General features: G+C 41.5%; 1 protein-coding gene across 2 annotated transcripts in view; it reads left to right on the top strand.

The window, feature by feature from the left end:
- The window catches only part of zmp:0000001167 (protein phosphatase 1 regulatory subunit 12A), a 47,111-nt gene that overhangs the window by 21,902 nt on the left and 1,363 nt on the right, over positions 1–23,846 (top strand). For both annotated transcript variants that reach the window (XM_036534724.1, XM_036534725.1), the window contains exons 4-24: positions 5,395–5,551; positions 6,346–6,490; positions 6,954–7,028; positions 7,218–7,303; positions 10,222–10,415; positions 11,458–11,555; positions 17,281–17,475; positions 17,683–17,765; positions 18,028–18,117; positions 19,472–19,570; positions 19,822–19,923; positions 20,026–20,116; positions 20,247–20,366; positions 21,217–21,319; positions 21,672–21,769; positions 22,232–22,300; positions 22,821–22,840; positions 22,964–23,027; positions 23,219–23,323; positions 23,465–23,515; positions 23,654–23,704. In XM_036534724.1, coding sequence (XP_036390617.1) covers positions 5,395–5,551; positions 6,346–6,490; positions 6,954–7,028; positions 7,218–7,303; positions 10,222–10,415; positions 11,458–11,555; positions 17,281–17,475; positions 17,683–17,765; positions 18,028–18,117; positions 19,472–19,570; positions 19,822–19,923; positions 20,026–20,116; positions 20,247–20,366; positions 21,217–21,319; positions 21,672–21,769; positions 22,232–22,300; positions 22,821–22,840; positions 22,964–23,027; positions 23,219–23,323; positions 23,465–23,515; positions 23,654–23,704 — 2,096 coding nt within the window. The remainder of the gene's footprint in view (positions 1–5,394; positions 5,552–6,345; positions 6,491–6,953; positions 7,029–7,217; positions 7,304–10,221; positions 10,416–11,457; positions 11,556–17,280; positions 17,476–17,682; positions 17,766–18,027; positions 18,118–19,471; positions 19,571–19,821; positions 19,924–20,025; positions 20,117–20,246; positions 20,367–21,216; positions 21,320–21,671; positions 21,770–22,231; positions 22,301–22,820; positions 22,841–22,963; positions 23,028–23,218; positions 23,324–23,464; positions 23,516–23,653; positions 23,705–23,846) is intronic.

Here is a 23,846-nt window from a genome sequence, read left to right on the forward strand (position 1 = left end):
TGTCACCATAGAGTCATGCTGCTATTCCCCTCCAAATGTTTACTAAACTGAGTGTATTGTTTATGGATATGTGTTGTTTTAATTCTCTTTGTAATTTATATACACTGTTGATATAGGAGAAACCGCATTTCATTCGTCATTGTACGCAAGTGCATGATAAAATGAAAATACAGGAAATCTCAATCTGAAATCAGTTTAATAAAATACACTGATTAAAACAAGGTACTCTGATATATTTTTTACATCTGTTAGATGAAATTACCACATTTAAATAAAAATAAAAATAAACTAGTTTACTGGGATTTCTAATACCACTCAACAATCTGAGAAAAATGGCGCCATCTGCTGTTCTTAATGTATAATGACATTAAAAAGTCTAGTCCTCCCATGTAAGACAACCCCACATTTCAGATGTAATTTCTGAAGTAGAAAAAAAAAAACGCTGTCAGGCCAATATGGAAAGTCCAAGTGTTTTTTCAACAGTATACTGATTGTATCTTAGCAGCCATGCCATTTGGACATTGAACTATGTGTTCATTTTCCAGTTAGGACCTGATGTGTAATGATGTAATGACCTACAAAAAATTGGTCACAATATCTGCTTTTCTTTGTGTGGTCTGTGCCCTGTGATGTCCATTAGAACAAAATGTCATTAAAATCTAAGTACATGGACACATGGGTGTTTAAACCTGTTTTTCAGTATAGCACCCCAAAGTGGCCAAATTTCACTAAACTTGCTGTGTGGCACCCAGGCCTAATAAGTAACTAGTAAGCATGTGTATCGACTTTTATGTCAATGAACAAAAGCATTGCAGAGATATGGCCACTCTTCCTTTATGGCGACTTCACAGGCGGATTTGTGGGTACGCTGCGGCCACATTGTTCAACCTGACAACTATCCTTTAGCAACTGTTAAAGACAATGGTCCAAAGAGGTAATACACGAACCTCATTGTGCCATAACTCTAGGAGGAGGTGGTTAAATATGTTTTTGACAAAATCAAAGATGGATGAAACACAAAATGTCTGATGGGGAGGTTTCATAAGTTCCCAGATAGGATCCTTAACTTTGATGAAGCACAAGAAATTTAGTTGAGATATCTGCTTTTCTGCCAGAGCAATGGGTATTTTAATGATTCTTAAAGGTGTAGCGCCCCCAAGTGGCCAAAGTTCATGAAACTTGGTGCATACCCAGTGTTGCTAATGGCAACAAAGTGTACTAAGTTTGGCATCACTTCAACAAAGCATTGCTGAGATATGACTCGCTTCCTGTTTTGGTGTCTTCACCATGGATTTTCATTGGATGATAGCAGCCGTATTGTTTGCCCTAGCAAAATTCTTTGAATAACTTATCTGTAGATGATACGGACCAAATTTGGTGGTGATAGGATCAACGGTCTAGGACTAGTTCGCAAAAGTTTTTCGAAAAATTGAAAATATTTTTTTCAAAAATCCATTACAGTGGATGAGTCTATTCAATTCATCATGACCCAGGGATTCACTGGAAATAAGGATCACAACTCTAGGACAAACAGTTCAAAAGTAATAGGCAAAAATTTATTTTTAAATTTGGCCTGTTGGTGGCGCTACAGAGATTGATGGATTGACTCCAAATTTGGTGCCTGGATACCTTGGACTGTGCTCTATGAGGGTGCCAAATTCCACCAACAACCACCTAGGGCTTCTATGGCCTGCCAGGGAAACCACTGAAAAAATGATAATACCAAGATGGCCAAAAAACAAAATGGCCGACACACAGGTTTCATGCTTTCCCAGCTAGGATCCTTCACTGTGATGCTGCACAAGAATTTTGGTTGAAACGTCTGCTTTGGTTCCAAAGCTATAGGCATTTGAAATTTTTTTTTCTCTGTTTTTCTGGTATAGCGCCCGCATATGGCCAAATTTCATGAAACCCATTATTCCCCCTGGCAATAAAGTATACCAATTTTGGCCTGACTGCAACCAAGCATTGCTGACATATGCCTCACTTCCTGTTTTGGTGTCTTTGGCATGGAAATTCATTGGACGACAGCAGCCACATCGTTTGCCCTAGCAAAATTTTTTGAATAACTTTTGGTCACACCCATCTCTAGATGATACGTACCAGATTTGGTGGTGATAGGATCAACGGCCTAGGTCGAGTTTGCAAAAGTAGGTTTTTTGAAAAAAATCAGAATGGCGGGATATCCAATATGGCGGACTTTAACGCATTCGAATTGCATTCGAATTGTCATGACCCAAGGATTCGGGGAAAAAAAGATCACAACTCTAGGACAAACGGTTCAAAAGTTATAAGCAAAAATGGTGCCGTTGAAGTTTGGCCTGTTGGTTAGCACTACAGAGATGGATGGATTTAGGCCTGGATACTTTGGACTGTCCTCTATCGATGTGCCAAATTTCATAAAAATCCACCAAGGGGTTCTATGGGCTGCCATAGACTCCCAGAGGAGAAAGTATAATAATAGTGAAAAATTCTAGCGTTCTAACCTTCGGTGCTTGGCCCCTAATAACAAAAATAAAAATCAGAACAAACTAATAGGGTTCCAGCACTACGTGCTGCTCCCCTAAATAAAAATAGAAGAAACATAATAGGGTTCCAGCACTACATGCTTGGATTGTACACCACCTTATTCCAACCTCAACATCGGCAGAGAGAACTATGTTAGAATGCTTGTTCTCTGACTACAGTTCAGCTTTTAACACTATAGTTGCCACTTTTACTGGTCAGTAAGCTGCCTGAACCTTGGACTGCATAGCTCTCTGTGCAAATAGATTCTAAATTTCCTGACTGGTAGACCACAGAAGGTTAGGGTGGGCAGCCTCACTTCCCACTCTCTCTTACCCTCAACACTGGTGCTCCTCAGGGTCGTGTCCTCAGTCCCCTGCTGTATTCTTTGTACACACATGACTGTGTGGCAAAGAGTAGCTCCAGCACCATCATAAAGCTTGCGGACGATACTGTGGCGGTGGGCCTGATCACCAACAACAACGAGACGGCCTACCTGGAGGAGGTGGAGGACCTGACAAAATGGTGCCAGGTCAACTGCCTCTCCCCTAACGTCAGCAAAACAAAGGAGCTGGTAGTTGACTTCTGCAAGACGCGACACAGGAGCTACACCCCACTGTCCATCAACGGTGCCCAGTGGAGAGGATGAGCAGCTTCAGATATCTCGGCGTACTCATCACCGAGGAGCTGACATGGACCACTCACACTACCACCCTGGTGAAAAAGTCATGGCAGCACCTCTATCACTTCAGACTGTTAAAGAAATTCAGACTGCCAATACAGATTTTAAAAACCTTATACTCTGGTGCCATCGAGAGCATTCTGGCAGGATGCATCACTGATTGGTATGGGAACTGCTCTTCACAGGACTGTAAGGCCCTGCAGAGGGTGGTGCGACTAGCTGAGCGCACCACAGTGTAAGGAAAAACAAGGCGCAATTCCGATCTTCGCAGAAAAGACTTCTTTATTTACAGGAATGGCAGTTGTCAGAAATACGTGAAAACGCACTCTGGGTTCAGCGGAGTCAATCTGAACCTCAGGGTCCACTGAAGACATTCTTTATACAGATGCCGCGCTTTGATCAGGATAGACAATAATCAAATAACTATCAATAAGGGTGGGAATACATGTGGTGAAATACCGGGGGTTTGGTAATGAGATTATTTCGTCTTTGATCAGGATAGACAATAGAGTACCAGTGGTGAACTACCAGAGGTCTGGTAATTAGATTGTCTTCCCTAGCAAGAACACTTCTCAATCACCCATCGCTGGTTCCTTTATTCCTTTATTGTAGCTTGGCATATGACAAATAAAATTTGAACTTTGTCCTATAGATATCAGTTCTCAAGTAAGTGTGACAGGTAATGTAAATGTTAAATAGGTCATTTTTTTCCGTTTTTTAATACATGTATTATATGCAAGAATGTTTGCTATTAGAAGAACCCAAATGCTTTTTGCCATCTCAGGTCAGTGAAAGTTGACCTTAGTCTAGGTGTCACGGTCAATGAATGTTGATCTGGGTGTAGCCGTCTGGAATGTAGCGAAGTGTAGTTTTTGACTGGGGGAGTGGTAGAAAGTGAGTTTGCCATGTAATTTTCATACAGATTGCTATTTGACAAATCCAAAACAATCCTGCAAAGTTTCATGATGACAGGTCATAGTTTAGTAAATTTAAGTGCTGCTGAAATTTGACTGGCTGATGGGTGCCATGTTGCTTGAGCTTATAGAATTTATTAGGACCTTTGACCAAGACACGAAATGCAAAATTTGAACTTGATAGGGCTTCATCAAAGTTAGGATCCTTAACTTTGATGAAGCACAAGAAATTTAGTTGAAATATCTGCTTTTGTGCACGAGTAATGGGGATTTAAATGTTTTCTAGTAATGTACCTGCAACGTTTCATGAAGTCAGTTTAAGGGCTACTGAAAGTTGATTGGCTGATGGCCGCCATCTTGTTTGAGCTATCAACTTGTCCTTATAAAATTCGTTAGGACCTCGTTAGACACAGCATGCAAAATTTGAGCTTGGTCGGGCAAGTGTTTTAGGAGTTATGACCATTTGTTTGTTATAGTGCCACCTATGGACAGATTTACACCAAATTTGGTAGGCTTGAGTCTAATGGCCTGTAGATGAGGGATTTCAAGGTTGGTGATGATCTGACATTGTATTCAGGAGTTAATAGCTCATTATATCAAAAGAGGCCATGCTCACAAACTTCATTGGATTACTGCGGCTACATCTTTTAACATAGTAACTTTCTTTACACAATATTTAAAGATCTTGGTCTGAAGATGTTGTGTACCAAATTTGGTGCAAATCGGTGGTACCGTCTAGGAGGAGGTCAAGGTTTTACAAAAAATTCAAAATGGCACAAAATCCAATATAGCATATCATTTTGGTCCAAGAGGCTTTTTTGTTCATGTGGAGCCAGGGAATCGAGGGGAAAAAGAATTTTTATTCTAGCCGTAACGGTTCAAGAGTTATAGGCCAATATGCGTTGTGGCTTCCTATAGCACCACCATCTGGCCAATCGGGGTAATTTTTTACCTGAGTAGTGGCTGACCATAGAAACCTATCTACCAAATTTGGTAGCTCAAGCATCTGTAGTTTTTGCTGTGCAAACACTTTTAGGGCAATAGAAAAATCTACAACCACTACGTGCTTGGACCCCTAAAAATTGGAACAAACACAAAAGGGTTTCAGCACTACATGCTTGGACCCCTAATTAATCAATGTTGAGTAAGGCTTTACCAGAGGCAAACAATAAGGGGAGTACAAATGTGAAGATAAGACTTTCAGAGTGGACTTTTTCGCAGCTGTAACTCAACTAGTCTCCTCTTTCTTTTTCCTTCAATCATTCATTCTGTTCCTCTCTCTCTCTTTCTCAGGAGTGGATGTGGAGAGTGCTAGGCAGGAAGAGGAGAGGGTGATGTTGCAGGATGCCATGGTGATGCTAGCAGGGCATGGCACTCTCACACCACACCCCAACACGGGTGCCACTGCCTTGCACGTGGCTGCAGCTAAGGGCTACACCCAGGTCATGAAGTGAGTGGTCAGAAGAAGGCTGAAAAGCGTTTCACAGAGCTTCAGTGTTACATTTGCAGTCCTCGTTAGCTCATACATAAGTAGGTTACCATTTACCTTATTCCATTGTGTTTTATGATAACTAATCAGCCTTGAGCTATGAGAAAACCTTACTGGATGAGCCAAAACTACACATTGGGTTTGGAAATCTGAGAACAGGTTCTGTGAATGCTCTTCTTTAGAACATTTAGCTGAACAGAGAGGGAGCCACAGGAGTGGAGGAAGAGGAGAAAGAGGTATATAAAGGGAAGATGGGGGGGGTGCTGGGAGAGGAACTGAGCTGGGGAGGGAGGAGAGGGAGAGGATGGTAGGTCTGACAAGTACCTCCAAATCAAATCCAGAGAGGCTTCACTGACCATATGTTTCTCTGCAGGGGATATGCATGGAAATCATTCAGTTATGAGATAAAAATGTTTACTGTGCTTTTCATTAATACTCACATTAGTAGATAGAAAGAATGTTTTATGAAACCTAAATCTGCCTGGGGAAAAAGAAAAAATGTGTAAAAAAAAAAAAAAAAAAAATTCTACTACCTCTGATCCGTCAGGTTTGATTAGGGGGTCCTTGAAATGTGACAAAGTTATAAAGTTACAAAGTGGCCAAAAGAGCCCTAGCTCTTATAAGCCTTATAAGCTCTGCTGCTTATAAATGATATAGATAAGAGTAGTCAAATATCAGTAGTAATCTGTGCCTCTCAGTGTGTTACTGCAGTGTGGGCCTGATGTGGACAGCAGTAATCTGTGTGTGTCTCAAAGCGTGTTGCTGCAGTGTGGGCTGGATGTGGACAGCAGGGACATTGATGGCTGGACTCCACTTCATGCTGCGGCGCACTGGGGTCAGGAAGAGGCCTGCAGTCTGCTGGTGGACAGCATGAGTGATATGGGGGCTGTCAACAAAGTGGTGAGGATACAGACCTCATGCCGACTTTACTCTGACACCGCACTGACCTCACATTGACTTTGCGCTGCCCTCGTGTTGACCTTATGTTTATTTTAAGATGACCCTGTGCTGGCACACTGATCCACACTGTAATAGCCCTCCCTCCCTGAATACCTCACATGGGTCCTTAGTGTAGCAAAAAAACTGAGCTATTGCCCTGCAAAATCTCTCCTAACTTGGAAATCTTTAAGCACCAATCTATTCAAGCTAGAACATCTGTTAACACAAATCTATCCACACTAGGATATCTTTTAGCGCAAAACTGTCAAAACTGGGCCAGGGCTGTGGTTATTGAAAGTGCTATAATTAATTAGTAATAAAGTGAGGGAGTGAGTGAGCTAGTGAGTGAAAGGCTGAGGAAGCAAGAGAGTGAATGACATTCAAACCCCATGAAGCACTCAACCACTCAGTTTCTCTCTTGCAGGGTCAGACTCCCATAGATGTAGCTGATGAGCGTCTGCTTCACGTCCTTGAGGATCTTCAAAAGAAACAGAACAATGTAAGACTTTGCCTGCCTGCCTGTGTGTCTGTCTGGGTACATGTATATCACTCTCCATGTACTTGAGTATTATGTTAGTCATCTAGTCCAGCAGGATCATCCTGGTAGGAAGATAGCTGTATGGTTTGGGTGTTCATTCGGAGTGCTTTGATACTCAGTGAAGTGGCTGCCTTTCTGCACTTTCCCTAGCTCCGCTCAAAGAGGCATAAGATGTCACAGATACCTGTCATACAGAACACATGTCCCGTCGCCACGGTCCCTGTGCGCTCCCGCAGGTGAGGCCCAGCACATTTCTGCCTGTAGTGTCATGACCACCATAATGTTGAATTTCACAGTTCCACCAGTGGGTTGCCATTGGGATGTCACCTGATTATCAGCACTTTTAGTTCCAGTAACTCATAATGTTCTCACAATGTTACTGTGATGCTAAAAGAATCAGATGGTCAATATTTCAATTGCACATGAATGTTGTGATAACGTTAGGTGTTAGCTGGAGGTGCAAGAATCCCACACACATTGCACAGCTTTTCCACATTGTTATCCACTTTTGCCCATTGCCAACAGTCAGTGATATTACAGCCAACAGTACAACACAAACCAGACCACACCACACACAAACTCTGCTTTCTTAAGTGAAATAATTTCACTTCTGTTAAAGGGAGAGCTGAGGATAATATACATGAAGATGAATGTGCAATGTAAAATGTATATCCAGTGGCCAAAGTTACATGTTAGAGAAATATTGAGAATCATATCATTGTGGCTTGTGATTTCAGTTCAACCTTTACAGATCCCCAGGAAGAATTGTTTGTGACACCTTAGTGCAGCGTGACAGTGTGTAAATGTTGATTTAATAATATAAGCTATAATAGCTGGTAATAATATAAGCTAATACTAGAAAACAATGTCTGAGCAGCAGAGAGTACAACCTGGATTGTAGCCTTTTTGGATTCTATCCATCTACCTACAGAGTTGGGAAGAACAGCATTAGGTTAGAACACTCAGAGTGGTTTACATTTGGAAAGGTATGTGTGCAAATGATTGGACTAAACAGATATCATGCAAAAGCCTCATAGTAAACTGAACATTTGCTAGCCAACCACTGAAACTTTCATATGTTCATGTTTTTGTCAGTGAAAATGAAAAGATGTTTAGTTATAGTCATTATTTGTTAAAGTTGTTTCATCTAGTTACTGCGCCATCTTCATTATAGGAGAAAAAGTCATTGATCAATAGATTTTGTTTAAGATTTTGATGAAATTAGGCATGTCACGATACCAGAAATTTAGTAGTCGATACCAATGCCAGTGAAATTCCACGATTCTCGAGACCCAATTCGAAACCACGGTAAAAAACAAAAAACAAAACAATAAATCCAATGTACTTCAACATACACTCCTTTATTAAAAATATTTGAACATTACAAAAAACAACAGTGGCATGTAGCCTTAAAGTATTCAAAACAATCAATACTGTGCTTAATTACAAACAATCAACTTTTTATGATGGTACAGCATTTCAATTGCAGTACCCGGCCAAGACATGAAAAAATATGGAAATAATAAATAGGCCTATATATAATAATAAAAAGACACAACTATTAACATTACCAAAAAGAACAGTGGCATGGTATTTTCTGTGCCTCTGAAAAGCTTCTGATATGGTTGGCTGTGTATGTGTTTGCTAACTTTGGTCCTGCGTCTCCTGGTCGACACCCTCCTCTGGCTGATGCTGTGAAAGGAAAATTATGAGATTTCAGTTATCAGGTATAGGTCAATGACTGTAAGAAAACAGCAGAGGCTGCACCCAAAATATACTAACACACACATACACCTCTATATACTCAGAGTGCAAACAGTAGTTTAAGTTTACTGACATGGTGACAGACCAGTAGTCCAGAAATACTTATTTAAAACGCTAACGTTATATTTTGATGACAGATGATACAAACTGAACGGTAAGGACGGTAGCCTACTATTACAAGCTATGGTTACATTACGTTAGCGTAAACACGGTAGCTTTTAGCGTTTAGCCATTGCAAACATCATATGGAACATAGATGGCTACACAGCAATGCCAGCTGTCTCAAACAAAAATAACGGTAACGTGTATCTCAGGATAGCAAGGACAACACTTTGGATACGTTGTTAATGTAACGTTAACATGAATTGAAACTCACTCACCTTGAATTCTTTGAATAAATCTGGATGTCTGTCTTTGAGGTGCTTCGCTAAGTTGGAACGGTTTCCTCCTTTCGTCTGAAAAGTTCTATGGCACCGTTTGCATACTGATTTTTTGTGAATTTATTATTAATCGCTGATGATCCGCCTCGAACGCAAAGTATTTCCATACACGACTCTTACTGTTTTTCTTTTCGACGAGTCGAGGCGGAGCTGTCGCTGCACCTGCACTTGTCGCCATCTTCCAAGTATTCTTCTTCTTCCTTTGGCGTTTTAATGGCAGACTAGAACACTTCAGAATTTAGTTTATTGCCAAGTAGGTTACCCCAACAAGGAATTTTTTTGGTATGATAGTGCTCCATACAAATACATCACTAAGAAAGATGAGCAATACAAGCAACAGGTACTGAGAAACAAACAGGCGTATATGCTGCCCCCGTCAGGTCTGGAAGAATAACATCCCCAATACCTACGATACTGTAGAAAATGTTTTCAGAATTTTGGCATCGACTTGGTACCGAAGCATCAGTTTTCGTGATATCCCTAGATGAAATTAACACTTGCAAACCAAATACTACTGACTTGACCATTACAGAAGAGGATTTTAACCCAATACTGAAGAGGATTTTAAGCTCTGGTGCAAGAGCATATAGATGATAAAATGCATCAATAAACTTCCCTCTAATTACAAAACAGTTTAAATGTGTTGATATTTATAATAAATTTATTAGACTATGTCAGTAATACTGTATATTATATTTATATTATTATATCTGTGGCTCTGCAGGTGTGTGAATCATTCCCCACCAGTCACCCTACCCTAAAACCAATGAGTTTTGGACAAGTTCTTTGGTGTGTGCTCAGCTGAATGTGGTGGTTGGCATAGGGTACCCTCTGCATCAGGCAGAGGGTACCAGCACTGTGTGTCTGCTCACTCACTGATTGGCTGTATCATCTGTGTCGCCCTCACTGATTGGCCCCTGCGTGCTGCCTGTCCCACTACCCTGCCCCAGGACTTCAATCTGTCGTATGAGCAGCAAAGAAAAGAACAGCCTGCATGAGCGTGAGAGGCACACGCCCCCTGCCCTGCAGAGCACCCCTGCGGAGGAGGAGGAAGAAGGCCAGAGCACTCTCCAGGGACCAGCAGGGGGCTTCAACAGCTCCAGCTCAGAGGAGCGGAGTGAATCGGAGAGTGACACTGAGTCAGGTGACCTGTCCACGTGCCATTATGTAGAAACAAACCAGTTCAGCTGTTCTCTATGTTGGGGGAGATAGTAATAGTAGAGCCATATTCTGTTTGGTTTTTGAATGCTGACGGAGACAGAGGAGGCATGCTCAATCTGCTCAGTGATCGCAAAGACGCTTGTTGAAGGAATTCAGAATGGAAAAAATGCCAGCTAACTTAAACAGTGGCATGAAGTCAGAATACAAATGTAAGCAGCAAACAGCTATATGTATTGCGCATCACTGTCTGGTTATTATGCAAAACAATATATGTAGCTAGCTGCCTGGTGTGGTTAATGTACCTAAGATCATAGAATTTTGGCCCAGAAATACATTCATAATTCATAGTGCTGTGCACTTGAGCACCTACTGATACTCACTAAAAGATGTAGGGGAGAATATATACTACATGTTACATTAATGTGTTTTATGCTAATATGCAATTTGGGATACAGCCAATGAATGTAAAAAATTTAACACTGAGTTTAAGGGTGAGAGAACTCTTTGGAGTACAGGCTTTGAGCATCTGTGTTTACAGCAAGGGTAAGATGTAGAACTCCAGTTGTGGAATGATTCTACATTTTATTCTGACTCATAGCTTTATGAGAACAGTCCAATGGCTCTTTTAAAGCATATTTTAAATTTGAATATGGATATTGCAATGAAGCAATGTTTTAATCATAGTTAGCTGAAAAAGTTGTCTTCAAATTTCTCCTGTCCTGCATTTAAAAGCTATTTGTCACATGTTTATAGTACCAGTATAGAGGATGAAGCGGAGGAAACTCCAGCACACCTACATGGGTGGATGACAAATCTTGGCCATCCTTTATCAAACATCCATGTGAATGATAATAAATTGTATGCAGGGGCAACATTTATTGTGTTTCCAAACAACAGGTTATTTTTCTGTTGAAGCAAGGTCCATGGTGCCATGCACCTTTTTTGGTAGTGCAGCTAACCTGTTTTGCAAGACAGGTTGATTGGGAAGTGGGATTCATTGCTGACTGATTGATGTGTCACTGCAGAGAGAATGAAAAATCGGGAAATGAACAACAACATCAGCAACAGCTCCACCCTCCCCACTGTCACAGCAACCAGCGCAGGCACAAGCCACTTTAGAAAGGTGGGCATGGTTGAGTGGGTGGGATTTAAATAAAACTACACCAGTTTTTACGCTTTTACGTTTTTACACTGTTACGCTTCTGCCTACACATTCCCCAACATGTGTTTGGCATGTGTTGGATGTAGTGGGTGAGGTTAAATATGATGATTTATCATGTTTATTTTCTTAGTATTGTGTGGTATGTCCCTAATGTGCTGACGTCTGGCAGACAGACACCTCCTTAACACCAGTTTACCATTATTTCTGGCTCAGTATATGTCAAATTGTTCAACAGGTTTTAAACTGAAATATAAACTGAACTCTTCAACACACAGTTACACAGATGCGTGGTATAAAACAAATTGCTGTTAAGAATTCTTCCGTAACAATAACAAACACAATATTAAGTTTTTAATGTTAGTCCAACTCGTACAACATTACACTATTGATTCATTACAAATTTATATTACGGTGACTAATTTAGCACACTTGTTGATATAGACAATCACTGTTTCTGAGGTAGTTGAACTAAAATACAATATTAAAGAAGATAATGTTACAAATAATATTAAAATAATGGGCAAACTTGCAGACAATGCTTAGCCAATCACAAAACACAACGAATGGATGTTGACAGAAACAGACAAGATAATACACTGAAGCAGGACTCATGACCAAAGGTTGCTGGTTTAATTGCCTGCTGGGCCACTGCTGTTGTACCCTTGGGCAAGGTACTTAACCCTTGCCTTAGTAAATATCCAGCTGTATGAATGGATAACATTGTTAAAAAATATATATATATATAACCTGTGTAAGTCGCTCTGGGTAAGAGCTCTGCTAAATGACATAATGTCATTTGTCAGTGATAGGATTCAGCTTTCTCAATGCACTGGCTTTTGAGATGTCTATACCTATGGACATGCAACTCTCCAGCATAGGCTTCTTGTTGCACATGGTGGAAGATATTCAAGCTAACGTCCTTAGCTTGAATACACTCAGACTCTACATGGAACACTACAATGGTGCCAGCCTGTATGGCTACTCTCTTTGTCCATCTCAAAGGGTTAAGCTATGTAGACTAGTGATGTAGGTGATGGCATGGGTGACTGATCTTAAGCTGGAGAATCATAGAAGTGCTGTGGACAAAGCTGGTTGTTGAAGAATGTTTTAACATTAGGGCAGATGTCTGTGCCATTGTTTGGACCTAGAAGGTCAAACAATGTCTCCTTTGTTGGAACCAGTTCTGGACGAGACATAAAGGCTGGTCCAGTAATTGTGTCCATGAGATGACCAGCGAGAACTTGACCTAACAGCATGATCTGCTGGTTTGAGGTTAGTAGGTATATACAGTGGAAACCGCTTATAGTGATCACGGTTATTGTACGGTTTTAGCGGGTTACTCGCTTTAACCCGCCTCAACTCCCACCGCACGGGGTCGTTCGACCGACGAAGACAGCGACCACTCAACAGCGTTCACAAGCACCACACATCTTCTGTCCTTTTTCACGTTTATTCTACAATCCACACATGAGCAGGGTTACAGAAGTTAGAAAAGATAGTAGTTAGCAGTAGTAATAGTTGTAGTTTGTTAGCTGTAGTTTGTTAGCTGTAGCTATAGTTGTAGCCTGTTAGGTAGTCAACAGCTCAGCTTCGCCGGTCAAACGCGAGTGAGCAACAAACAGAGTTATACAGTAGCTATAAACCCCCCGGGAACATCGCCGCTAGGGGCGCTATAACACATACACACACTTCACAGAAATTATTAACCACTTATGTGCATATGAAAGAAAACTCCACAGTTATAGTGATGCAAACGCTTATATGGATCAAAATGCTTGGGAAAGATTCATTCTATACAAATACTGTGTAAATAATTCGCTTTATAGTAATCAGGTAGGTCCGCTTACAGTGTTCATTTGAGTCTTTTTATACATGACAACATATGGAAAAAATTTTTTTTTTCTTTTACTTTACTTTGATAGACCTACTTTACATCACGGTAACCCTTCTGCTTCTGGCTAGCTACCTGAGGCTAATGCTGTGTGCACAGAAATCATGACGGGGAAAAGAAATTCATTTTCTCTCAATGACAAATGTAGACTCATTGAAGCTTATGACAAACTGCCAAAAACGAGTCAACAAGATGCAGCAGTGAAATTTGGTGTTCCTCAGGCTACTTTGTATAGTCTACTCAAACAATGAGAAACAGTCCTGGCTGCTAATGATGGAGGCAAAAAAACGAATGTGCATGGGGAAAGCACCTTTAGTTGAAGCCGCCCTCGTCCAGTGGATGAATATTTTACGAATGAGTATTAGTATGATTTCACTACCACGCTACCACTTAGTCACTGATAGCCTACAGTTTATTTTCAGCTCTGTTAAAAATTGAGAAATGCACTGAAACCCCGGCCAAGCCGTGTTTTCGCCTGTATTTGCACTACTGACGTTACTTACTATTTTGTAAACCGCACAATACTTTTATGTTTTAGGCTATAGCCTAATTATAATTTGACCTACATTAAGCTATATTTTATATACAGAACTGTACTGTATTACAGTGTATTTGAATTATACACAGTTCAGTAATTAAATTTTTACAGTACTCTAATTTGAAAAGCCTTTGAAACAGCTGTGCTGTATTTTGAAAGAGTGAATAAAATTCAGTAAGTAGCGACGCTGTCCATTTCATTACTTTATATTCATGTAATAAATATACAAATGTCAATTAGATGGTAATCTGCATGCAAAATAAAGAAAAGAAAAAAATCGATTATAATGATAATCCGCTTATGGTGATCAATTTCACCCAGACAGACGTGATCACTATAAGCTGTTTCCACTGTAGTCTCATTGTTCTGGTTAACCTGATATCCTGGACCTGATGCATTGTACAAGATTGCTGACAGACATAGAATCTTCCAGTTTGATTGTGTATGTAGCCTAAAACTAATTTACTGTCCATGAAGAGGTGGATTGTATCTGGTTTGATATCTTTGTAGTTTCTAGTGCTGTTATCTCTATGGTATGGACAGCAGCACAGTTCCAGTCTTGGAATGTTCTGTTCAAGCTGTGGAGTGAGCTTTGAAGTGAAGATGTTGGTGTCAACTGCCCAGCTTAAGCCAAGACAGTGTTTTGTTGGTGGCGAGTCAATTCTCAGGTCTGTATCTTTCAAATCCTTGGCGAGGTCCTCTGGCGGAAAGGCTTTTTTTTTACCTTCACACTGTTCAAGCCTGTTCTCTGGAGCAGGCTGATAGCCTTTTCTTCTGTGGGCACTGACTTCAAGCCATCACCTACACAGAAGTCTCTTTCCTCAAGTTTTTGGGTATCTGAACAATATTTTCCCTCCTCTTCCTTTGCTGTCTGTCTGTTCCCAAAAACATTAACTGTTGTCCTACGGTCTCTATTCAGATGTCTTGATGCCATAAGAAAGTTAGGAACTGCTATCTTTTTCACTAAGGAGGAAATAGTAGAATATGTTCAATGTCAGCTTTTATCGCAACAGGTTCTTTGCAGAAGCAGATGGGCACCCCTATAAGACTGTTGTTAAGATCAAGTCAAGTGAAGGACATCACTCAGAGAGATACTGTTGTGTCAAGTGCTTGAATCAAACACCACTGGGTACTTCCCTGGCTTTGGTAATGTTGGCAGGTATCAACCCTCCTCATCTTTCTCTAAGGGGGGTGCTAAATCAGCATGGTTGTTATGAAGCAATTTCTGCATGAAGCTGTTAAAATGACTTCTCATTTCTGGTGTTCTTTCAAGAGTGTGATGCAGTGAGGCAAGGCATTGGAGAGGTTGTTCCCTGTTATTTGCCAGGTGTTGTCTGGGTCTCGGGTGGAAGCTGTAGGGGATATGGGGACATATTTGCATCCAATGCCAAGTTTATTACGATGCTTAAAATATGGTATATGGCCCTGGCCATCTGGTAAAGGGGAAGATTGTGCTCTGCATGATTCTTCACACTTCAGGTCATAAAACAACATTATACAAATTGTAAAAGGACTTCCTTGCATTGCTCTTGATTTAAGATAAGCATAAACATCCTGGCACAGCCATGCATGTGTGGTACATAATGTCTCTGAGGTGTCTGGTACTTCAAAGGAGAGCTCCAACAGTGGTCACCCAGAGGTTACTGGAGATTCTCAGGTCTTTGTCACCCAGTGTCTACATGGGCTTCCATTGTCCAATCAGATCGCTTGGCAATTGGAGGTGCAAATTTTCTACCAGTGACTGAACTGTATGCCCATATTCAGTATAACCGTTTGAAGTGGCACTATATAAGTGCAGCAAGAACAGTGTCCTTCTTTTCCCTCTTGGCTGCTCTCTAATGGCCTTGCACCTCTAACAGCTCTGCTAGAGGACCCCTCCTTGCTCTGGAGGGCTGATGCACCAAAGTTTTTTAACTCAGCTAGCTCTGGGAGGGGAAGACTTCTTGACCACAGATGCACCCCACATCCTGAACTCATCTCCAACTCTAGATGACTATAATCTCTTTCCAACACACACAAGTTCCTTAACAAACAATGGATCCTTGGAGACCAAACGTGAAGTTGGAGGCTGTCAGTAAAGACAACTCTCAGTGAATGCGAAGATGACCATCTCTCTTCGTCATTCCTGTGTCTTCTGCCTGGCAAGGATGCCAAAGGACCTAGCTGCCTGTAAGCAGCACTTTTCCTTTCACATGAGTGTGACCAAACATGAGGTTGGTGGCTGTCAGTAAAGACAGCTCTTACAGATGCAAAGACGACCGGATCTCTTTGACAGTCGCAGTTAAGTCCAGCTCTCAGATAAGGAATTTCATGAAGGATTCTAGGTCTTGTAACTCTCCGGACAGCCATCTAAGTGTGTGAGTCCGGTGGTGATTATCTCCCAATGAGCTAAGTACCCGGTGGCACTTTGAGCATCTCAGTGGTGTGTGAATGATGTGTTTTTCTCATCAGAGCTTGAAGGAAGCAGTTGTGAGTGGGAGAAATTGATGGTTGGGGGTTCATATACACAATCTGTGTTCTGGCCAGTGTCAATCACAGGAGCATTGGTGATCTCCTTCACTTTTTACTTGTTGCTCATTGTTTGGGGAAAATGAAGAAACTTTCTGTCTTTCTATTTCCATATCTTAGTTACAAAAGTAGTTGATAGAAATCTCAACAATTGCAGATGAAAATTAAAGTCTTCTTTGCCAGACACCAATCATGACAGTGGTGTCAGGTCAGAAAATGAGTAGGGCAGGATTATACCTCTAGCTGACGCTTTTGAAGGAATGGAGGGGTGTGATGTGGTCCATACTGACTGCCTCTGTTAGCAGCTATCTCTACTGGGGCAATTGCCTCCACAGCTAGTAGAGAGGCTTGTGGAGCAGGTGCAGATCAGAATAACAGTGAGAAATCAGTCCACACCTATGGCCTCTGTTTTATATGTTTTATAGTCATTCAAACTTCAGCTTCGGGAAAGAAACAAAACACATGTGACACCAGAAAAAAAACAAAGTAGTGCAGACACAAGATAACTTCAACACATCAAAGCTTTTCTCGCTAATCATTCTTGCCTTGCATGACTGCTTCTTTTAGCTTCTCTCTGTTCCATATTTTCCTGCTCTCTCTTTGTTCTCTCCCACTCTCTACGTGTATTTTTCAAAAGAGCATTTCAAACCAGTGCTGTGTCAGAAAAATGCCAGTGTACAAAAAATATCTCTCTTGCCCTCTACTTCCTTCTCTGTTTCTCCATCTCTCTCTTCCTCCCTGTCTCCCAGGTGGAAGTGGGGAAGGCCCCAGGCCCAGAGGTCCCGGGTTCCTGGAGGACCACACTGCGTAAGGCTGGCAGTTATGTGGCCCTCAGTGGCACAGGGGCCTTGGAGAGCCCTAAAGAATCTGCAAAGGGGCCTGACTCACAAGGCATGATACGTTCTGCCTCCAGTCCCAGGCTCAGCCTGGAGTCTGACAGTAAGGTACACTGACCTTATGTCGATATATAGATATCAGAATGGATGCAGGCCCTTACAGAAACTGAGATACAGTCACAGCTGTTCATTCCATTAACACTAACAGTCATTGGCAAACACTGTCATTTATGGACATGCATGTATGTAGAATTTGAGAGGAAAGTCATGCTTTCAGAGTCAGCATGTGCACAGATGTAATCACCTATGTTTCAGGAGCCACGACTGGCCAGAGTTCCTCCTACTCCTACTCGGAGACTGTTCAGTATCGCAGACAGCAATCCAGACAACTCCAACAGGTAGGCATGCAGATCTCTCTGCTTCTCCCAGGCTGAGTCAATGCTCCACTACAAACAGAAAATAAATGTATGGTGTTATTGCTTGCAAGTGTGTGTGTGCACATATGCGCTTGTGTGTACATGTACATGTACACATGTGAGCCTGTTTGCATTTGTACATGTGCGTGAGTATATGTGTATGTGCATACATGTGTGTAATTAATTCAGGGCCAATTGTAAGTATGTTTCTTTGTTTTTATTCTTCCACTTTGTTTTCTCTTAGTGGGCTAACCCGTAGCTCCTCCTACACGCGCCGACTCACCAGCCAAGCAGAGAGTGATCTGACAAGCCCAGCCTACAGCATGATCTGCAGGTCAGTCAGCTGCATTTGCATTTCTCATAATGCTATCAATGCTATCAGTTTGGTGCTTTGTTTGCATGCGTGTGTGTGCGCGCAGGTGCATTTGTGTGTATATATTTGCATGCATTTACACATGTATGTGTAGTATTGCATATTGCAATACTGTGTTGTGATGCGGTTCTTAATATGCTGATTTTGTTTGTATGCGTGTGTGAGTATGCCAATTTGTGTGGTATTGTACAGTGATATGTGTGTATTTCTGCAACTGCATGTGTGTGTATGGGTGTGTGGTTCTGCATCTACATATTTGTCAGTGTGTGTATATCTACGTGTGTGTGTGTGTATTTCTGTATCTCCGTGTGGGTGTGTGTGTGTGTTTGTATACATTTGCATGCATGTACACGTGTGTGGAATGGGTTGTTGTGTTGTGCAGTTTTTAATATGCTGATGGTTTTGTTTGTGTGTGCGTGTGTGTGGTATTGTACAGTGGTGTGTAAAGTGTGTGTGTGTTATGTAATGGTGTGTGTGTGCATGTGCGTGTGTGTGTGTGTGTGTGCGCTTGTGTGTTAAACCTTTAAAGGGCATGAACCAGTCTGTAGCATAGTGTACTATTGAGCTATAGGTCAATGATGCATCCAGTAACCAGCACTTTTTGCTGACAAGCACATACTGTCTCATAGGTCTCTCACTAATTCCACTGTGCCACAAATACATTGTGTGATTGTTTGTTGAAGCCAGTCAGTGGAAAAGGGAAAAGACCAGTGCCAATTTTGCATTTTTAGATTTAGTTTTAGTCTTGGTCTTTTGACTGGAAATACATATTAGTCTTAGTCACATTTTAGTAATTTCTCCCTCCTTAGTTTAGTTTTAGTGGATGAGAACTTTAGCCTAGTTTTAGTCACATCTTTTTAAGTCACAATTTATCTTATTTGTTTCTTTCATTACATCATTATAAACCTTAACCTTTCATTGAACACACAGCAATATGTTAGGCAGTATTCCTTGAATAGATCTAATATGAATAGATGAATATGAATATTGCTTGAATAGATATGATACTTGAATAGATCTAATTTGTGGATTGATTGGATTGACTGTTCAATGAATTCATGATATCAATTTGTATTCTAATTTAGAAGCTTATCAAACATATACAGTTTATGTCCAATCACATCTGGTCACTGGTTTTCGTTTGTGAAAATGAAAAGACGTTTAGTTATACTTGTCATTTGTTAAAGGTGTTGTTTATTTACTGTTAGATCTTCTACATAGGTTGTTGACGAATAGCTTCCTTCATCGTTTTCAGTGAGGAAATGAATACTGTTATGCAGTGTATAATATACCAATAGCTGTGTATGATTCTCAGCTCCTCTTTTGGACGAAAACTAAATGATCCTTCGGTGACCTCTGTAACCAAAGGAACCTCCTCTGGTGTCTGTCGCCTCAACAGCCTCACAGCCCAGAGGTCAGTCCCACTGGTCCCATAGTCGCAATTTACCAGTGTGTTTATCAGAGCAACAATGATGGGACCACCAGACTGTCAATGATATATCAGTCAACAGTGTATTAGAGTATGAGTATATAAGTGGAAGTGTTGGGATTGAGTCAAAATAGTTTATCAAGTTAAAGTCAGTAATAATCAGAAACCTGGGTGTATCATTCAGTGTCATTATCAGTTTGGAAGTGTCACAGGTGTCCAGTTCTCTCTCTCCTTAGACCTTTTCAGGAACAAAAGGAGAAGAAGGACCTGAAATCCACAGCCACCTCAAATTCACTTACCATGACAACTTGCACGTTGGAGACAAAGAATCGGCGCAAGTGAGACAACATGTGCCTTCTCCTTTAAGTCTTTACACTCAGCTATCTAAACGAGATTTGGAGAAAGCAGCTGTAGTTTAATGTGACTGTTGTTCCATCCAGGTCTTACTTAACCCCAGTACGGGACGAGGAAGCTGAAGCACAGAGGAAAGCACGATCCCGTCATGCCCGGCAATCGCGCAGGTCTACCCAGGTCAGTCTATCTGTCTGTCCGTGAATGGAGCGGAGTGTCTGTCTGTGTCAGTAAATGAAGCAGTGTGTCTGCCTGTCAGTGAATGAAGCATAGTGCCCAGGAGACATGTGTTCTTCTGTGTCATTTTCAGGGTGTGACACTGACGGACTTGCAGGAGGCAGAGAAGTCGATGAAGACAGAGCAGAAGGAGAGAGAGAAGAAAAAGGAGGAAGAGGAAAGGGATGGGAAGTTGAAGAAGGGAGAAGAAGGGGTGAGGAAAGGAGCAGAAGCTGAGACGGGAAATCAGCATTCTGTACAGGTCTGAGGGTTTTAATTGGCATGAGTCACACTTATTTGAATGAGCATCTGTGAGCATCCCTGTAGAGGATAATGCTTCACTAGTAAAGAAGCTTTCCACATACTTTGTGTATACATACATTGTTTTGGAGCTTTGGTGTAAATTTTAATCATATGAATTGGGGTGACATTGGAAATATATTTTAAATCCTGCTGACTAATTCAGATGTTTTACTCACATCAAACTAAAGACTCCCTGTAGTGTCCCATGTAGTCATTTTACGATAATGACAACATTTCCCAGAGGATAGGGTTCTTATCTGTTCAGCATTGTTTAGAGTCCATGTATTAAAATGTTGGAAGGGGTGGTAGAGGTAACTGTTATGCTGATGATGGTGCAGCACATGTCAGATGGCACTGATGTTTTGTAAATTTTTTTCATTACTAGTTATGATGGTGTAACATCAACAATATTGGTGTGGCTGTAACTGATGATGCATGGTATGACAGTACAGTGGTTATTAACATGATATTCTATTTGTTGTCATTGGCAACATTTAAAAATGTTAGGAAAACATGTTCTTCACTAGTAATTTGTTTCTGAAGAGGGCTGAGTCAAGAGAGGTACAGAGTATTGTTACTAAAGTGTAACTTATTAGTGAGGCTGTTTCAGTCATGGTGATGTCATAGCAGCACTGTTGTGCCATAGTGATGTCACAACAGTGATGACATCATGGTTAATGATGCTGATGGTAAGTAGTAAGTGACAATGTCATAACGGTGGTAAGTGATGCATGATGAAACTGATGATAGCGTGCTTTTAGGAGGTGACGTGGAGATTCCGGATTGCCAACCTGCAGAAATCAGACCTGCTGGGCCTAACCAGTCCCCCAGGGGGCCCACGCCATCCCACTGCAGAGGGGAGAGGTGCCGAGTCCAATCTCTTTTCATCTTGCTTTAGACTTTATACCTATTCCTCTCAATAGTCAGGAACAGTTCACTGCTATGTATTTTACAGCCAGAGACAGCTCACAATACTGTACTTTCCAAAGTGCTTTTAGGAGCAGGTATAAACGTACTCATCATAATAACTCCTTACCTGATCTGTTTTCCACTGTACATTTCAGACAGTTTTCAGTTGTCACTTGGCACTGCCTGGTTAATGTCCTGATGAGAAAACTGACTTTTACTGCTAGTGAAAATACTGAATGGAAAGTGTGACTCTCCCTCCCGCTGCACATTCTCTGTCTACTGGCTAAGCTTGTGCGCTGTTCCACAGATGGCCACGACAGTGGCACTGGAGACAGCGAGGACAGGGCAAGCAGGGAGAGGCGAAGGGTCCAGGCTAGAAGGGGAGGGGCACCCGGGGCTGGGGAGGTGAGAATGATATAGAGTACCAAAGTGCACTTCTTTCAGGGTAGCAAAATCTCTCTGATGTTTGATATATATGAACATACCAGCATGCCAACTGCAAAGTTTTCAAACTGATGCAGCTGAGGTAATTGTTGCTACTTGCCATGAGAAATGTAAGGCCAAAAACCTCTCTGATACCAGGAACCAGTTGCTTCATACAACTGTTCTTCAAGAAAGTCATGGTACCACATACCACACTGGTTGCACACCCTAGGCCACACTGAAGTGTTTTTGTGACTGTAAAAGTGGATTTAGGACTAAAAGCTTAAAATTAAAATTAAAAGTGTGGAAAACCTACTGGATGGTGATGTGTGATACTGCCTCATAGTATGGCTGTGTTGTGTTCAGAATGGTCGTGTTGTGTTGGGTATGGTGCAACGATGTGTTAATGTATTTGATGATCTTTGCTACTCTGGGTTCTTTCAGAGTGATGATAACGAGCCCAGCAGGGAAGAGGAGGGGGCAGGCAGTGGAGGGGACCCCCGAATGCAGTCTGTCAGTGCCTTGCTGCAAAAATCCAGTCCTCCCTTAAACACAAATATTATCTAAATTTGCCCCACATTCACTACGGTCCCTGACAATGAAAAACTTACTCTCCTCTTAGGGAAGGAGAGGGAGTGTTATATACTGGCAGCACACTGCCTGCCACTGTCTAAGGAATAGTGAGTGAAAAATGAACCAGTATTTAAAGATAGCATTTTTTGCTGCTTCTTAATGTTAATGTTACTGTTTAATCATTTAATTTATCTATATTTTTGGTGTAAATGCATGTAAAAGCATATTTTGTACATACATGCCAGCATATATATGTAGGTATGTCGACTGTGATTATACTCAAAATTGGAAATGTAACTTGTCTGGATTTGTTGTTGATCATTATCATTCATTATCATTAGTGCTTGCTATTTATTTAAGTGTAATGATTTGCAAACATAATTGTTATGCCAACAAAGCAAACTGAAATGAACTGATAAAAACACCCACTGATTACTACCTGTGTCCTATTTGTCCACAGACTGTCAGGAACACCAGCAGGTATGTCTCTTTCATCCTCTCTCTTATACCCCAGCCCCCACACCCCCCACCCCACTCTCGCTGTTTCTTAGCATTTATGTCTCGGATCTCTTCAGGAGAGTGATTGGGGATGTCTTTTTTTAGGTGTGATGTGTCTTGTAACGATCGCATCTTCAGTCGCAGCTCTGAAACAAATGACTACAAGAAGGTTTGTGTGAGTGTGTGTCTGTGTATGTGTATGTATGCTTGGTGTGTGTGTGTGTTTGTGCATGTGTGTGGGGGCAGTGGTGTTGTTTACATTACTCTACATTATGGGAGGAAGTGAAAAGTGTGTGGTGTGATAATAATCTTGTTATTGCTCATACGCATGGCTTACAGTGAGTACTCTGTCTCTCCCAGCTATTTGAGGAGGTGTCCCAGGAAAATGGGAAGCTACAATCTCAGCTGCAGGATACCCAGCGAACTGTCTCGCAAACCCGTGTGGACCTGGATAAAGCCACACAGGTCCCAACACGTATACACACTTAACACCTTCACTCACACCATACACACTTGGCTTACTCACTCAACACCACACGCTCATTCCACACATGACAATGATTATGACAGTAAAGGTGAATAAAACTGATCCATGTGTCCAAACAGAGACAGGAGCGCTTCAGTGACTGCTCTGCCCTCCTGGACCTAGAGAGGAAGGTGAGGGCACTTACACTATACTCCTGTGTGCATCTGCTGCATTCTCCTCACACTCTAGACCTGTGTGTCTGTGCTATTTTGGCTGCCAAGTAGCTACGCTTGGCTAAGGTACCACATGATCTCTCCTTCTCTCTGCAGGAGCGCCGAATCCTAGAACGGCGTGTGGCAGAGCTAGAAGAAGAGCTGAAGGTCAGAAATTACATTATTACGCTACACCACACTGTTGCTCCTTACCACTACACCATATTGCTTTCCTTACTGTTACATAACACTGCTGCTCCTTACCAATACACCACACTGCTGCTATACTGCTTCTTCATTGCTCTGTGTC

The sequence above is a fragment of the Megalops cyprinoides genome, chromosome 8, assembly GCF_013368585.1.
Source record: "Megalops cyprinoides isolate fMegCyp1 chromosome 8, fMegCyp1.pri, whole genome shotgun sequence".
Lineage (NCBI taxonomy): Eukaryota > Metazoa > Chordata > Actinopteri > Elopiformes > Megalopidae > Megalops > Megalops cyprinoides.